General features: G+C 52.5%; 2 protein-coding genes across 2 annotated transcripts; both read left to right on the top strand.

Annotated features, from left to right (window-relative positions):
* The first annotated feature begins 6,395 nt into the window (after positions 1-6,395).
* LOC129783548 (tubulin alpha-3 chain-like) lies at positions 6,396-8,806 on the top strand. Its single transcript, XM_055793499.1, has 3 exons — positions 6,396-6,588; positions 6,785-6,933; positions 7,770-8,806. The coding sequence occupies exons 1-3, from the start codon at positions 6,411-6,413 to the stop codon at positions 8,748-8,750; spliced, it is 1,308 nt and encodes a 435-aa protein (XP_055649474.1). The 5' UTR covers positions 6,396-6,410; the 3' UTR covers positions 8,751-8,806.
* Positions 8,807-12,465: 3,659 nt separating this feature from the next.
* LOC129783527 (urocortin-3-like) lies at positions 12,466-12,936 on the top strand. Its single transcript, XM_055793476.1, has one exon. The coding sequence runs from the start codon at positions 12,466-12,468 to the stop codon at positions 12,934-12,936; it is 471 nt and encodes a 156-aa protein (XP_055649451.1).
* Positions 12,937-16,150: the final 3,214 nt, after the last annotated feature.

Here is a 16,150-nt window from a genome sequence, read left to right as displayed (position 1 = left end):
AGGTCTCTAATTAAAGCTACAATCTCTTGAGTTTCCAGTGCTTTGTTATCCCATCGCCTCCACTGGGTGCTCGATCAGGCCTGTCTGGGCCCACTGGGTTTCCAAAACCTCCCTCCAGCTCAACTTCACGGCCCTGTCTCCACCACCATCCAGACCCTACTCCCTCCCAAATTCTCCATACACAAGTTGTCCCTACACACAATCATTACTGCATTGGAAAGGGAAAAGCAAGAATGGGCAGGGGACCTCAAGAGGAATTTCCCAGTTTCCCCTTCTGGGGACTCTCTAGGTTTTAAGGTTGTTTTACAACCACTCCTTTCCCCACCAGCACCTTCAGCAGTTGCAGCTGGGACAGCATCAACCTTCCAATCCACATGGCCCTTCACAAGTGTTCCCAAGTCATCACTTGGCACTGGTCAGGGCCACCCCACGGCCTCAGGTGAGTCTGGACCCCAAGAGCTGCAGGTGCCTCCCTGGCTGCTCCAGATCCACCTCATGGGGTCTGTCCATGTTGCCCAGTCTATCCCTGCCCACCTTTCCCACCACTCTGCCTTTCCTGGTAGACCTCTGTACCGGTTTTTCAGTTGGTAGAGCTTCAGCTCCCTATGCGCAGACTTCAACATTCAACAACACAAACATTCACCCTGTTCTTTTCCACCTTCCGCTGAAGCCCAGCTCACCAAGCTCCCACCCCTTCACCTTAGACTATTTATCCCTTCCTCTAAATCTGCCATTCTCTTCACCTCCCAGCCCCGCTCCAAGATGAAACTTCATCTTCTGACCTCCATCTCTGCATGTAGCAGGCATGGGAGATGGAGAGAATTTGGCCTTTCTTTCCCAGAAGATGTTTATCAAAAGCAACAAAGCAGCTCCCACCAGCTCCATCTAGGGCATGGCCAGAGCACTCCGGGGGGACATTAAGAGGGGATAGATCTCCAGTTGAAGGGTTGGCAGATGGACTCACCAGCTCCATCTGAGGAGATGTAGGTGGAGGCATCTCCTCGCCGCCCCACCAAGCACCCAGAGGAGGCAACACAGCTGAATTCAGCCCCAGCAAGCCCATGCTCAGGTGGTCAAGGATCCTAGACGATCCACAGACCAGGGACTCAGGACCCAACCCCCAAAAGCAAAAACAAAAAAAAAGGAGTACACCAGGCCCTTCAGCATCTTCCTCTCATAGCACACATCTCCAGCAGACGACCCACCAACATGCCCACAGCATCTCTGTGCAATGGCCTCCTCCTGCCTCAGCTCCAAGGGTGTACAGGCGAGGTCTTTCCTTGTTGCAATCCGCTGTAGCCTTGCACTATATTGACCTTTAAGTACACTTTATGTATATAGCTTTATACATTTTTATAGCCCAACACCCTACACATCTATCCCCCACTGGTATGTTGAGCTCTCGTTCAGCAGGACATAGGCATTGTCCCCATTTTACACCCAGGGAAACTGAGGCACACACGCCCACTCACATCTGGTCAGGCAAAGCAGGGTACAGCAAAGTCAGACCTGTCTGGGCACCCAGCTGGACATACTCTCGTTCCTTTGTGGGGTCGTCCAGAGGTGCCCCAGGTTGTCAGAGTTCAGCCTTTTCTGGTGCAGAGATGTCTAGAGTAACCTTGGGCAGCAAGGAGCAACAGGGATTTGCTCAGAGCCGAGGGAGAAATCATTGCTCTGAGCAGAAAGTTGAAAAGACTTTCCCCTGTGCTCCCCGGTGAGCTCCAGTAAAGCACTGGTCCAGGCTGGGAACAGGCTTTTGTCCCCCACCAGCTGCCATGGGGATCTGCACCATCCCTGGTTTTGAGGTCCTTTTCCAGCACCAGGTTAGACAATGGGAATATCTCAGCCCCACTGGTGCCTGGAAATCAAAACATCACATGCCTGGGGCTCACGCTGAGTGAGCTCAGTGAGCTTCTGATCCCCTTTAATGAAGGCAATTAACATTGAAGTGACACCACGGAAGCAGATGAGCCAAGGTGTTTGCTGGCACCAGGCTGTGCTTGCACGTGCAAAGCTGAGACAGGGACAGCAGATACCAGCTGATAGTGAGTGATGGGGAAAGCAGAGATCCTCCATCCCCAGCTGCATCCCCGCCAGGGAGTCTCACACACACCCGGCACTGGCTTGGACGAACCCTCCCAAAATTAATCCTCCTTCTCAACCTCTGCCAAGCGAGACCAGGGGTTGCTTGGAGGGGCTGAAACACATGCAGATGTTGGAGGAGCCAGATTTCCTGAGGAAGCTGGATAGAAATAGGAGCACTGAAATCTCCATCAGCACCCATCTGTGCCTGGGAACATGTAGAGCCAAGGCTGCTGTGCTTGGAAAAGACATCATTGTTGATTGGGGTGATATGTGCAGTTTTGTAAAAGCCAGGTGAGGATTTGGTCTTTCCTGCCGTTTCATGCAGGAAGTCTTGGTATTGCACTCAAAAAGAGAGGTTTGCTCAGGCATGGGTGCACAGTTGCTGCACACTCACAACATACCTGCCTGCCTCCATTGCCAGGTCCCCTCCAGTCTCTTCATAATCCTTACCCCAGGCAGCCAGCTCTTCCCAGACCTCCAGGAATGCCCTCGTCCTCCTTCTCCTCCTCCACATGATAATGCTCAGAGGCTTCTTTCACCCACACCAGAGCAAACCAGAGATGCTGCAGTGATTTAGACAGCCCCCAAGGACAGCAGATCCTGAACCTCATCCTGGGATCAAGGAGGTCCCATGCCCATCTGGCTGAGGAAGGGATTCAGGCAGTGTAACTCAATGGGCATCAAGCATCTGGCCAAAAATGCACTCCCACTGTGCAAGGAGGTATCCACACTCACATCCATGGGGTCTTGGCTAAAAAAAACAAGATGATTTCCAGCAGCAACCACAGGCAGAGTTTGCCCATGCACCTCGGGACAGAGAGCAAGGGAACATGGCAGAGTTATATCAGGAGATGATCCCTAAGCAGGGTGGTGAGATGCACTTCAGGCTGCAGATACACCTAGAGGGAGCCATCCCTGGTGGCATCAAAGCCTGCTTCTGGGATGTCCTGTCCCATTCTTGGAATGTTTTGTCCCGCTCCTGGGATGTCCGGTCCTGCTCTGAGCTGGGCCAGCTGTAACCAACTCTTCCAGGAACAGGGCTAGCCCCGGCCACCCAGGAGCTCTGCATGGAACTCTGTCAACACGATTTGTGATATGAATAGGAGCACATAAAGATGCAAAAGCAACCCAATTATTTGAAGAAGGATAAGAAACTGCCCCCAGTTTCAGCCGCAGACCCACTGGCTGCTGGATGGGTGATTTGCTCTGCTCTATGTCCCTCTCACGTGCTTTTGCTGTGACTCTGGACTGTTGCCTTCCTGACCATTTTCTGTGAGTTGTGCCCTGGGGCAGTCCCATTTTCTGTTCCTCTTCTTAGAAGACCCCAACTTTCCCACTGAACCCAAGAGAGGTGGTAGGGCAGAGGGTAAACCACCCATATCCAGGGCACCAGACCATGAGACTTAGTAGGTCCCATGAAGCCCATCCCCATGTCTTAAGTCTAAATCAGATTTTACAACTTGTGTTTCTGGCCTCTGAGACATCCCATGTCCGTGAGGTTTTGCTTTTTTATATGCTGCACGGAGAATAAAACCATTGTCCATTTGCAAAGTGGTGGTCACATTGGTGCCCCTCAGTCCTGGCACTATGCCATATACTGTCACCTCTCTCCTTGTCTGTCCCAAGTCCCCCCAGACATCCATCAGCCCCACATCACAGAACAGCCTCAGCATCTCTGATGAATTTTTGCCACCTAACAGCTCTTATCCCTATCTTAGAGAAGGGACACTGAGGAACAGAAAAGTCCCATCTCCACCAGTGTTCCAGGACCACACAGGTCCTACATTCCCCTCTGGCAGTGAGGCCCATCTCCATGGGACAGGCTGGGGAGAGCTCCACTCTCTGCACTGTCAACGGCCTGGGGCCAGGAAAGGGGGATGCTGCAAAGTTCAGGCACAGCCAGGGTAGCTGGATTGCGTTCGATGGGCCAACACTGCCCTGGAGCTGGGAGAGCCCGGCTTCCTCATGGGGCACCAGTGCTGGAGAACCAATCCCAGCCCCATGACATCACCCCAGGGCAGGAGCCCCATTCTGCAACTCCTGTCCATCCCCAAGAGATTCAACAGACGTGCTGTTTGCATTTGGAAAAGGGCAATGGAACACAGAAAACACATTTCCAGCCCTGAGGATGGCAATGAAAGTTTTAAAAATTAGCATAATTCTTTAAATATATAAATAAATAATTCCACATGCTCCCCCACCCCCCAAAAATAACCATTCAAAGCTCCTTTTCTGATTTCACAGAAAGTGCTCTTAGACATCGTAGGGAAAGCAATTCTGAATGAATATTTAAAAGCCAAAGAAACTCCAAACTCTATGGGTTTGCAGGTGCAAATCCTTCAAAGAACCTTGATTACCCCACATGGCTATCCCTCCTGGAGCAGAAACACCTGAACCCTTTGCCAGCAGGTGGCTGCACAAGGAGGGGACAGGAGGGACCCCTCTAGCAGAGAGCCCAGCTCTACCTTCTATAAAAAGCCCAAGAGGGAGGCAGATAGGGTGTGCTCTCAGGGAGGTGGTTCTAAGTGTGGTAAGGGGTCCTGGAGGTTTGGAGCAATGGTGAGTAGCTGTGGGTCTGCTCTCTGATAGTCAGGGCTGGTCCTGCCTGGCTCTGCAGGAGGGTGAGGCTGGCGATGGCTTTTTTTTCCCAGTGAGATGTTTTGCCCCTGGCTGTGTGCTTCCGTGGGTGTAAAACTGGTTGTGGGGTATGGGGGAGCGTGTGAGCCCTGGACAAGGGGTTCCTAAAGGCGCAGAGCTTGTGCTTGGGCATGTCCAGTGCTGGGTTGGCTTTGCAAATGTTGGTGTCCCCCTCTTCCTGACCTAGGGAGGGCTACTCTGCTGAAATGCCTTCAGACCTGTTTATCCTTCTGTGTGAAGATATTTTGAAGGCATTGCTGGTGGTATTCAATACATGACTGAGCTAGGTGCCCATCTGGTGCTGCTGTGGGGCTGGGGCAGACCTGGAACAGGGGATGAAGGTCTCTCCTTGTGGAGACTGGTTCAGCATCCCTGTTCTGTCCTTGGCGTTGGGGGTGGCTAAGGCTGTCCTGGGACTGTTTAGGAAGAGAAGTGCAGTGGTGGTGGCTGAGGGCTGCTATATTAAACACCAACACTCAGGGCAGGACCCTCTGCTGTAGTGGAGGATGTTGCTGCCCTGTGTCTGTGCTTGGTAGGGGTCCTGCTGTGCCAGGCTTCTTGCAAGAAGATAACTTGAGAGTTGCTGTGCTGGTGCAGTGTCCTGCCTAGGCCACAGCTAAAAGCAGATGGTGAAGGCAGACTAAGGTTTGGGTAAGCCCATCTGACACTTTCTTATCTTGTAGCTCAGGGCTTCTTGAAATGGACGTGGTTTTTTTCCCCTTAGTAAGCCTCAGTAGAAGTCTCTAGTCCAGTCTCTTTGAGCCCAAAAGCCTGGGTTTCACAGCCTCCTGTGTCAAGGAGTTCAACAGCACAACCACACTTTCTGTACAGGGACTCCTCTCTAGCCAAGCCAAGAGCAGTTGCTTTATGGGGCAATTACTAGTCTTGTATGGAGGTAATGAAGAAATGCTCTCTTGCTTGGATTCTCTCCAGCTGTCTCTAATCGGTGATCCTGCATAGCTGTATCTAATCTAAATGGAGATGAGAAACTACTCTGACAGTCAGTTCTTGAAGCTCAACAGCACTGGCTTCTCCCATCAGAGAGAAGCAGAGGGCTGCTGCTGCTGTCTGAGCCGGGAGAAGTCTGCCTGTACCTCCCTGGGAGGAGCATGGTGGGAGTGTTCCCACTGCTGCCTAAGGCTGGCTGGGCTGAATCATTCCCTCCTCTGCAGCTGAGAGCACCAGATACAGTACCTGGGAAGGCTGTCTGTGCCCTGTCTCCTGCCCCAAGGCAGGATCAGCAAAGCAAAGAGAAGAAACCATGAGCAGTTGGACCTGATAGCCACCATGTACTGTAGATTCAGCAGCTGGGCGTGGTGGCCTGCTTCTTGTAACAGGGCTCTTGAGCAATATGAGTGTTGGGATGCGGAGGGACCTGCCACAACACCCTGCTCTCTGCATCTGCCTTGCTGGGAGATTGCAGCATCTCTCTGAAGTGCTAATGCTTATTTGTGGGTTGTTCGGCAGCTCTCGGGTGCCTGCTACAGAGAAAGTGTCCTGGCTGCCACCAAGCTGGGTTAATGTTCCTCTTGTCCATAGGTTGTTAGCCACATGCTCTATAAAGACATTCAGAAGTGCCCGCTTTAGTCTAATTCCTCAGTGTACACTCCTAACTTTCTCTTCTCTTCTCTCCCATTCCTGTGCAGAGGGAGTGTATTTCTATCCATATTGGCCAGGCTGGTGTCCAGATGGGCAATTCCTGTTGGGAATTATATTGCCTGGAGCACGGGATTGAGCCAGATGGATTCTTCCCCAGTGAATTCCCAGGGCAAGCAGACTCTTCCTTTGGGACCTTCTTCAGTGAGACAGGATCAGGGAAGTATGTACCCAGGGCAATATTTGTTGACCTAGAGTCTACTGTCATTGGTAAGTCATGGAAGGTCTCCAAAACTCTTGGCGGTGGGGGCAATAACTTCTCTGTACCTGAAGTGTGGTGTTGGCCACCTAAACTCTTGGAAGCTAGCAGCCTCACCATGTAAAACTGCATCTAAATTAGTGCAAGTAACTTGGTAGACAGCAGATCTTATGCTAGTGACACTCATGAGATCTCAATCCCCTCCAGATGAGATCAGGACTGGGATCTACCGCACGCTCTTCCACCCAGAGCAGCTCATCAGTGGCAAAGAAGATGCTGCCAACAACTATGCTCGGGGCCGCTACACCGTTGGGAAGGAGATCATTGACTCTGTTGTTGACAGAGCTCGTAAAATGGTAAAAACCTTGTGGAGGGTCGTCTGCATAGCGCTCTGGTTGCTTTTGCCCTGGCTGTCAAGAGATGCAATGGGCTGGGTGGCTGGAGTGGAGAGAGGGAGGCAGTGGTGAGACTAAACCAAGCATATCTTGGTTGGCTTGAAAATGCCACTGTGACCTGGAGCAACACAATGGGATGCCTGTGGGTGTAGGCCTTGCTGCTTGGGACTTAAGGGGAAAACCAGGGACTCAAGATGCCCCCAGCTTAAGCAGGAAAAGAAGCAGCTGCGACTTGACTGTCCAGGCAAGAGGGCTTTCCCCTAATGTGTGTAGGGTTTGCTGTGTCAATCCTGATCCAAAATCTTATCCCAAACAATGTCACATCTCAGCTTCTGGATAGTGGCTCCCCTTAGACCTCTCTTCCCTAGTGTGATAGTGTCTGGAGCATAAGGTTTCACCCACACAGACCTCAGAAGTGCTGTGATAACACTTGATTTAAGTGGAAACTTGTAGTGACTTTCAGACTTCTCCTAATCTTCTTGACTGTTAGTATTGTGAGTCTCTCTGACCTAATATGTCACTCCCTCAGGCCAGGCCTCCTTTCCTCCAAAAGTAGAAGATAATGTAAAAGCAGCTTAATTTGCTGTGTCTAACAGATCCCACCTTCTAGAAGTGAGAGGGTTGTGTGTAAGCAGTAAAAAAAAAAAAAAAAAAAAAACAAAACCAAAAAAAACCAAAACCCACAAACGCCCAAAGACTTGATCTTGATGGTTAAACACAGAACTTTAGCTTAAATCCAAGGACACCACAATAACTCCATTAACTCGGTCCTTCTGGTTCTTTCCCTGGTGCTCCAGACTGAGCAGTGCAGTGGCCTCCAAGGATTCCTGGTCTCCCATAGCTTTGGGGGAGGCACAGGCTCTGGGTTCACCTCCCTTCTCATGGAACGGCTCTCTGTGGAGTACAGCAAGAAGTCCAAGCTGGAGTTCTCTGTGTACCCAGCCCCACAGGTCTCCACAGCAGTGGTGGAGCCCTACAACTCTATCCTCACCACCCACACTACCCTGGAGCACTCGGACTGCTCCTTCATGGTGGACAACGAAGCCATCTATGACATCTGCAACCGCAACCTGGACATTGAGCGTCCCACCTACACCAACCTCAACAGGCTGATTGGGCAGATAGTCTCGTCAGTCACTGCCTCCTTGAGATTCAATGGTGCTCTGAATGTTGACCTGACTGAGTTTCAGACCAACCTGGTGCCCTACCCACGGATACACTTCCCGCTCACAACCTATGCACCCATCATCTCTGCGGAGAAAGCCTACCATGAGCAGCTGTCTGTGCCGGAGATCACCAATGCTTGCTTTGAGTTCTCCAACCAGATGGTGAAGTGTGACCCACGCCGTGGCAAGTACATGGCATGCTGCCTGCTGTACCGAGGTGACGTGGTGCCCAAGGATGTGAATGCAGCCATTGCAGCCATTAAAACACGCCGGTCGATCCAGTTTGTGGACTGGTGCCCCACAGGCTTCAAGGTGGGTATCAACTACCAGCCTCCCACGGTGGTGCCTGGGGGAGACCTGGCCAAGGTGCAGCGGGCTGTGTGCATGCTGAGCAACACCACAGCCATTGCGGAGGCATGGGCCCGTCTGGACCACAAGTTTGACCTGATGTATGCCAAGCGAGCCTTTGTGCACTGGTATGTGGGGGAGGGCATGGAGGAGGGGGAGTTTTCAGAGGCCAGAGAGGACCTGGCTGCCCTGGAGAAGGATTATGAGGAGGTTGGCAGGGACTCTGCAGATGGAGAAGATGAGGCTGATGAGGATGAGTATTAATGAACTGCAGTCTGTTCTTAATGAAGTCAGTCCTCTGTCATAAGGCTAAATTGGTTCTGAGTGCCTGGAGGTGCTAAAGGGTTGTCCTGAACAGCAATGCTACTGTTTGACGTATTATACCTTTTCTGCTTGCATAGTTTATGCTCTCATAGTGCACTTCTGTAGCATGGGTGTCTTGAGCTTTATCACACTGCTGTTTATTGATGAGTGAAGCTGAATAGGTGCCTGACTTAGTGTTGGGGACGCATCCTGCCTAGGCAGAGGATCTGGATTTCTAATCCAGGGGAATGTTGCAAGCTGCCTGCTTTGGCTAAAATGGCAAACTCTTGCTCTAGCTTTTACTGTAAAAGCACCTTTTAATTAGAAATGCACCTGTATACTTCTATGCAACTGTCTTTTTTTTTTTTTTTTATTTGAATAAAGATTTTCTTTCTCTGAGTTCTTTGGACTTAATGAAGATTTATTCTGTGGGGTGGTCCCTTCTGTGTGGATGTTGTCCTGGGGAGAACAGCAAATGCTGATAAGAGTGTGCTCTGGGCAGGTCATCTGTAAGGATCATCAACAATAATTATTGCTGTGAGGCAAGTGTCTTATATCCTGCAGGGACTTGTCTGTCTGGAGCTGGATGCTGTTCTTCTTGCCACCAAGAGCAGCTCGGAGGAAGCATGTCTGGGAGAACAGGGAACCCCCAGTTTGACCAGTGCCATTACAGGGAGTGGCACCTGGGCAAAAAGTACTTTTCTGGTGGGGCTTTACCTCACCATCTTTGGTAAAGCCTGTTTGTTGCCCGAGCAAGTACTGGCTGGTGGAGCAGTGCTGTAGCTGTAGACTGGGGTCTTGCTCAGGGGTTGGTGCAAGCATGAGCTCAGTCCTGTGCACCTGGGGTTGGAGTTTGCCCTGAGGAGGTGTGCCAGGCCAATGTGATGGAGTGGCTCAGGAGGAAAAGCCATGAAAAGCCTCTGATAAGATATAGAGAAGGAGTGTTCATAAGCCTGTGGGGTAGGAGAATGGCTGGCTCCATGCTGCATGGAGTTATACACCACATTTGTTTGTTGTATACCCACTCCTCATTTTAATGCTGGGTTCTGTCTCAAAGTGAAGTCAGTCTCCCTCTGCCCCAGACCTCCTCCATACCCTGTAGCTACAGCTGCCCTCTGTCCTAATGGGGATGTGATTCTGGAGATGTTCCCAAAGTGATGCACTGGCAGGTACAGCCAGGGATGGTTAGAAGGATGGAGATGTGTTGCTGCCTCCTATAATTGGGAGGTGGAAAGAGCCCAGAGCTCATTGTTAGCTGCAGTTAGCCTAAAAAACCAGGGTGCTGGGAGCATGAATAGACAGTAGATGGGTCCTCCCATCTACTGTTGGGCTGAAGCCTCCTCTGTGCTCAACTCGCTGCTATGAAATTACCTCAGTGAAAATGTTAGGTATGGCCCACTGCTCTTGGGGAGGGTCATGATCCTGAGGGCTCTGCAAGGCCTTTTGAAGATATTCTGCCTCTCCACCCAGCAGCTCAGGACCAGGGTCCCAGGGAGAGCAGGGGTTGTAGACAAGGGTGAGAAATTTAGCAGCCTCTAAATTCATGCCACCCACCCTGCTAGCAGGGGCTGCCAGGATTTTCTTTTTTTTTTTTTTTTTTTTGTGAGGGGGACTGTTCCTTCTGAGGCTGAAACGCAGCTGCAAAGGGGGAGGTTTTGGGGTAGGAGAAAGATCTTCATCCTGTTAAGCTTTTGCAAGCAAAAAACTAAGTCCCAGTGTTTACATGTCTGAACTGGGGCTGAAGGAAGGAGAGGTTTGGGCCCTGAATTGCTCTTGCATGGGGGCTGTGTGCCTGGGGAAAGGTTTCCTCCCCCGTGCTGCCTGGGTCGTGCCATGGCTGCTGCATGTCCTCTGTCTCTCTTCTGGACACAGGGCAGAGTTAAGGGGGTGGCTGTTGCCTGGGGGTGGGTGTGTGTGTGTGTGTCTCTGTGGGGTTTTGTGCAGGGGCATGCGAGGCAAAGGAGTGGAAATTAAACAGGTCCTTCAAATCCTGCCTGTACGACCTGCCCCATTCTCCCCCTCTGAGGGACTGCAAAGGGCAGGGTTAAGGGGATAAACCTGTCCCAGTCTCCCCCTCCACAGGACGGTGATGGACAGTTAAAGTGACAGCAGTTTCAGGGACCGCGGCTCAGGGGGAAGAAGAGCAGGTCCAGGGTGACAACTCCTAGGGCAAGTGATTTGACTTGATTTTGATGGGTCTGAGGACATCTCCCCCACCCAGCAGCCCCTTATGCAGTGGTGCACAGCCTCCATACCCAGAAGATGCACATACTCCATCCCCAAAGACACAGACATCCATGGAGACCCAAGGGAGCCATCCTGCTCTGAAAGAACTTCCCACGGGCTTCCCCAGCCTCCCTGACACCTCCACACTCCTGTCCCCATGGGAAATAAATTAGCAGTTCGTGACCCCAAATCAGTGATGAAACCCCAGCCCCAGGCAGGGCCCTGCACCCCCGGGGACTGTCCCCTGGCCAGGGCTTGCCATGCGGTGCCCTTGCCACAAGGTGGGGTCTGAAGATCGGGAATGCCAGCACACCTCCAGGCGCTTGGAGGGGCCATGTGCCCTCAGGGCTGGCCCCAGGGACACTTTTCTGACCTCGACAGGGGCAAAGACCCTCACCATGAGATCCCCTGTGGCCTTTTCGGTGGTCTTTTTGAATGGTCGGGTGGGTATACAGGGCAATGGGTCGCTACTGGGAGAGACAGGACTCAGAGATGGGGAGGTTTTGTGGAGCAGGAGGGTTATCCCAAGGTTTTCAGTCCCCCTCAAGGCCCAGAAATGACTGTCTTTCAAGCAGGGAGTGACGCTGCTATGATGTTATTTTGGAGGTGGCCCCAGGTCCCCAGGCAGGGCTGTCCACAGGGGGACTGCACCCTAGATGGGCCATCAGATGGGGCAGCCCATCCTGAACGCAGGGTGGAGGGGGGTCCTGGGCATGGAGCCATGGGGTAACAGGCAGCCCTGGAGCACCCAGGGTCAGGGCTGGAGAAGGGACATGGGGCCATCACAGTGGACTGGTGGCAGATCACACCTCCAGCACTGGGGCTGACTGTCCCCCACTCTTCATGCCCTTTTCAGAAAGAGTTTTGTGAACAGGTGGAAGGGCAAGTTCTGGTTTCAAAGAGCACAGAAACATCTCTGGTGGCTTCAGACTGACCAGAGAGGAGCTGAAAGGAAAACCCACCTTTACAGCACCTGGTGGTACCCACAGTTACTCCATGGAGGAGTTAGCAAGGTAGAGAGGGCTGCAGGGAGGCTGCAATGAGATTCCTCCAGGCAAGGAGGTACCCACAGTAGAAACCATCTCTCCTGCAGCAGGCACTGGTGCTTCAGCAAATGGATGGCCAAATCCTTTCCTTCATGGAGACTGCAGCTTTGCAAAGCATTTTGGACATTCCACCTCCCACCCAGCACCCCAAAACCAAGGGCTGGGGGATTGCACCTTGGAGGAGGAGGCCCCAGGACAACTGATTCCCACCCACCTGTCCTAACCATTAGAGGGGATGGGGGAGACCTGGGAGGTGAAACCAAGAGTGCAGAATCTGGGAGAGGGACCCAGGTCTATGGGATGTGGGAGGATGGGGAGACAATGGTGCTCTATCCTGGGCCCGGCAGGATGCTCATGCCCATCTCTGCCCTCCCCTCACTCTCTCCATTGGGCAGGCCACCACAATGGCCCACACCAGGCTGCTGCTCCTCCTTGCCCTCCTCTGTGCTGCCGAGACTGGCCAAGCTCTCCACCTCTACAGCGCCGCCTCTATCTTCAGCTGCCTTAATGCGGCCCTTGCTGAAGCCCAGAAGAGCCGCCCAGAAGAAAACACCATCTTGGACAAGCGCAGTTTCGACTTGCCATCGCCAGAGGAGGTGTCAGATGAGGAGGTGGGGGAGGATGCGGTGGATGAAGAGATGGGGAAAAGGACGTTCCCAGGTGAAGGCCATTACAAATATGTCTCCCAGGCACAGGTAAAGGGGAAGACGTACCAAAACCGGGCCAAGAGCGACCGCCGCACCAAGGTCACCCTCTCCCTCGACGTCCCCACCAACATCATGAACGTTCTCTTCAACATCGCCAAAGCCAAGAACCTGCGGGCAAAGGCCGCCGCCAATGCTCACCTCATGGCCCAAATCGGGTGGCGGAAGTGACCCCCCACAGGGCAGGGGGGACTCAGAGCTGGGCTGGCTGCAAGGGGCCACCACCTGGCCCCAGCTTGCTGGCCAGACAGGACTGATGGCCGTGTACGATATCAGTGTTGTATATTTTTGACCCATAGAGCTACCTAACTTTCATACCTCTTCTTCCTCCTTCTCTCCTTCCCGATCTCCTCCATCCCTCCTCCTGGACATTTCCACACGCGGGGAAGAGGCTTGTGTCTGCAGCAGGGCAAAGGGACGCATTGCCTCAGGAAGGTCTCTAATTAAAGCTACAATCTCTTGAGTTTCCAGTGCTTTGTTATCCCATCGCCTCCACTGGGTGCTCGATCAGGCCTGTCTGGGCCCACTGGGTTTCCAAAACCTCCCTCCAGCTCAACTTCACGGCCCTGTCTCCACCACCATCCAGACCCTACTCCCTCCCAAATTCTCCATACACAAGTTGTCCCTACACACAATCATTACTGCATTGGAAAGGGAAAAGCAAGAATGGGCAGGGGACCTCAAGAGGAATTTCCCAGTTTCCCCTTCTGGGGACTCTCTAGGTTTTAAGGTTGTTTTACAACCACTCCTTTCCCCACCAGCACCTTCAGCAGTTGCAGCTGGGACAGCATCAACCTTCCAATCCACATGGCCCTTCACAAGTGTTCCCAAGTCATCACTTGGCACTGGTCAGGGCCACCCCACGGCCTCAGGTGAGTCTGGACCCCAAGAGCTGCAGGTGCCTCCCTGGCTGCTCCAGATCCACCTCATGGGGTCTGTCCATGTTGCCCAGTCTATCCCTGCCCACCTTTCCCACCACTCTGCCTTTCCTGGTAGACCTCTGTACCGGTTTTTCAGTTGGTAGAGCTTCAGCTCCCTATGCGCAGACTTCAACATTCAACAACACAAACATTCACCCTGTTCTTTTCCACCTTCCGCTGAAGCCCAGCTCACCAAGCTCCCACCCCTTCACCTTAGACTATTTATCCCTTCCTCTAAATCTGCCATTCTCTTCACCTCCCAGCCCCGCTCCAAGATGAAACTTCATCTTCTGACCTCCATCTCTGCATGTAGCAGGCATGGGAGATGGAGAGAATTTGGCCTTTCTTTCCCAGAAGATGTTTATCAAAAGCAACAAAGCAGCTCCCACCAGCTCCATCTAGGGCATGGCCAGAGCACTCCGGGGGGACATTAAGAGGGGATAGATCTCCAGTTGAAGGGTTGGCAGATGGACTCACCAGCTCCATCTGAGGAGATGTAGGTGGAGGCATCTCCTCGCCGCCCCACCAAGCACCCAGAGGAGGCAACACAGCTGAATTCAGCCCCAGCAAGCCCATGCTCAGGTGGTCAAGGATCCTAGACGATCCACAGACCAGGGACTCAGGACCCAACCCCCAAAAGCAAAAACAAAAAAAAAGGAGTACACCAGGCCCTTCAGCATCTTCCTCTCATAGCACACATCTCCAGCAGACGACCCACCAACATGCCCACAGCATCTCTGTGCAATGGCCTCCTCCTGCCTCAGCTCCAAGGGTGTACAGGCGAGGTCTTTCCTTGTTGCAATCCGCTGTAGCCTTGCACTATATTGACCTTTAAGTACACTTTATGTATATAGCTTTATACATTTTTATAGCCCAACACCCTACACATCTATCCCCCACTGGTATGTTGAGCTCTCGTTCAGCAGGACATAGGCATTGTCCCCATTTTACACCCAGGGAAACTGAGGCACACACGCCCACTCACATCTGGTCAGGCAAAGCAGGGTACAGCAAAGTCAGACCTGTCTGGGCACCCAGCTGGACATACTCTCGTTCCTTTGTGGGGTCGTCCAGAGGTGCCCCAGGTTGTCAGAGTTCAGCCTTTTCTGGTGCAGAGATGTCTAGAGTAACCTTGGGCAGCAAGGAGCAACAGGGATTTGCTCAGAGCCGAGGGAGAAATCATTGCTCTGAGCAGAAAGTTGAAAAGACTTTCCCCTGTGCTCCCCGGTGAGCTCCAGTAAAGCACTGGTCCAGGCTGGGAACAGGCTTTTGTCCCCCACCAGCTGCCATGGGGATCTGCACCATCCCTGGTTTTGAGGTCCTTTTCCAGCACCAGGTTAGACAATGGGAATATCTCAGCCCCACTGGTGCCTGGAAATCAAAACATCACATGCCTGGGGCTCACGCTGAGTGAGCTCAGTGAGCTTCTGATCCCCTTTAATGAAGGCAATTAACATTGAAGTGACACCACGGAAGCAGATGAGCCAAGGTGTTTGCTGGCACCAGGCTGTGCTTGCACGTGCAAAGCTGAGACAGGGACAGCAGATACCAGCTGATAGTGAGTGATGGGGAAAGCAGAGATCCTCCATCCCCAGCTGCATCCCCGCCAGGGAGTCTCACACACACCCGGCACTGGCTTGGACGAACCCTCCCAAAATTAATCCTCCTTCTCAACCTCTGCCAAGCGAGACCAGGGGTTGCTTGGAGGGGCTGAAACACATGCAGATGTTGGAGGAGCCAGATTTCCTGAGGAAGCTGGATAGAAATAGGAGCACTGAAATCTCCATCAGCACCCATCTGTGCCTGGGAACATGTAGAGCCAAGGCTGCTGTGCTTGGAAAAGACATCATTGTTGATTGGGGTGATATGTGCAGTTTTGTAAAAGCCAGGTGAGGATTTGGTCTTTCCTGCCGTTTCATGCAGGAAGTCTTGGTATTGCACTCAAAAAGAGAGGTTTGCTCAGGCATGGGTGCACAGTTGCTGCACACTCACAACATACCTGCCTGCCTCCATTGCCAGGTCCCCTCCAGTCTCTTCATAATCCTTACCCCAGGCAGCCAGCTCTTCCCAGACCTCCAGGAATGCCCTCGTCCTCCTCCTCCTCCTCCACATGATAATGCTCAGAGGCTTCTTTCACCCACACCAGAGCAAACCAGAGATGCTGCAGTGATTTAGACAGCCCCCAAGGACAGCAGATCCTGAACCTCATCCTGGGATCAAGGAGGTCCCATGCCCATCTGGCTGAGGAAGGGATTCAGGCAGTGTAACTCAATGGGCATCAAGCATCTGGCCAAAAATGCACTCCCACTGTGCAAGGAGGTATCCACACTCACATCCATGGGGTCTTGGCTAAAAAAAACAAGATGATTTCCAGCAGCAACCACAGGCAGAGTTTGCCCATGCACCTCGGGACAGAGAGCAAGGGAACATGGCAGAGTTATATCAGGAGATGATCCCTAAGCAGG

This window comes from Falco peregrinus, unplaced genomic scaffold, assembly GCF_023634155.1.
Source record: "Falco peregrinus isolate bFalPer1 unplaced genomic scaffold, bFalPer1.pri scaffold_51, whole genome shotgun sequence".
In the NCBI taxonomy this organism is placed as follows: domain Eukaryota; kingdom Metazoa; phylum Chordata; class Aves; order Falconiformes; family Falconidae; genus Falco; species Falco peregrinus.
This window is presented reverse-complemented; position numbering and strand designations above follow the sequence as displayed.

Coding starts and splice junctions, on each gene's coding strand:
- LOC129783527 (XM_055793476.1), top strand. CDS start 12,466: ATGGCCCACACCAGGCTGCTGCTCCTCCTTGCCCTCCTCTGTGCTGCC.
- LOC129783548 (XM_055793499.1), top strand. CDS start 6,411: ATGGGCAATTCCTGTTGGGAATTATATTGCCTGGAGCACGGGATTGAG. Junction 6,589..6,784: donor CCTAGAGTCTACTGTCATTG/GTAAGTCATGGA, acceptor AATCCCCTCCAG/ATGAGATCAGGACTGGGATC. Junction 6,934..7,769: donor TTGACAGAGCTCGTAAAATG/GTAAAAACCTTG, acceptor CTGGTGCTCCAG/ACTGAGCAGTGCAGTGGCCT.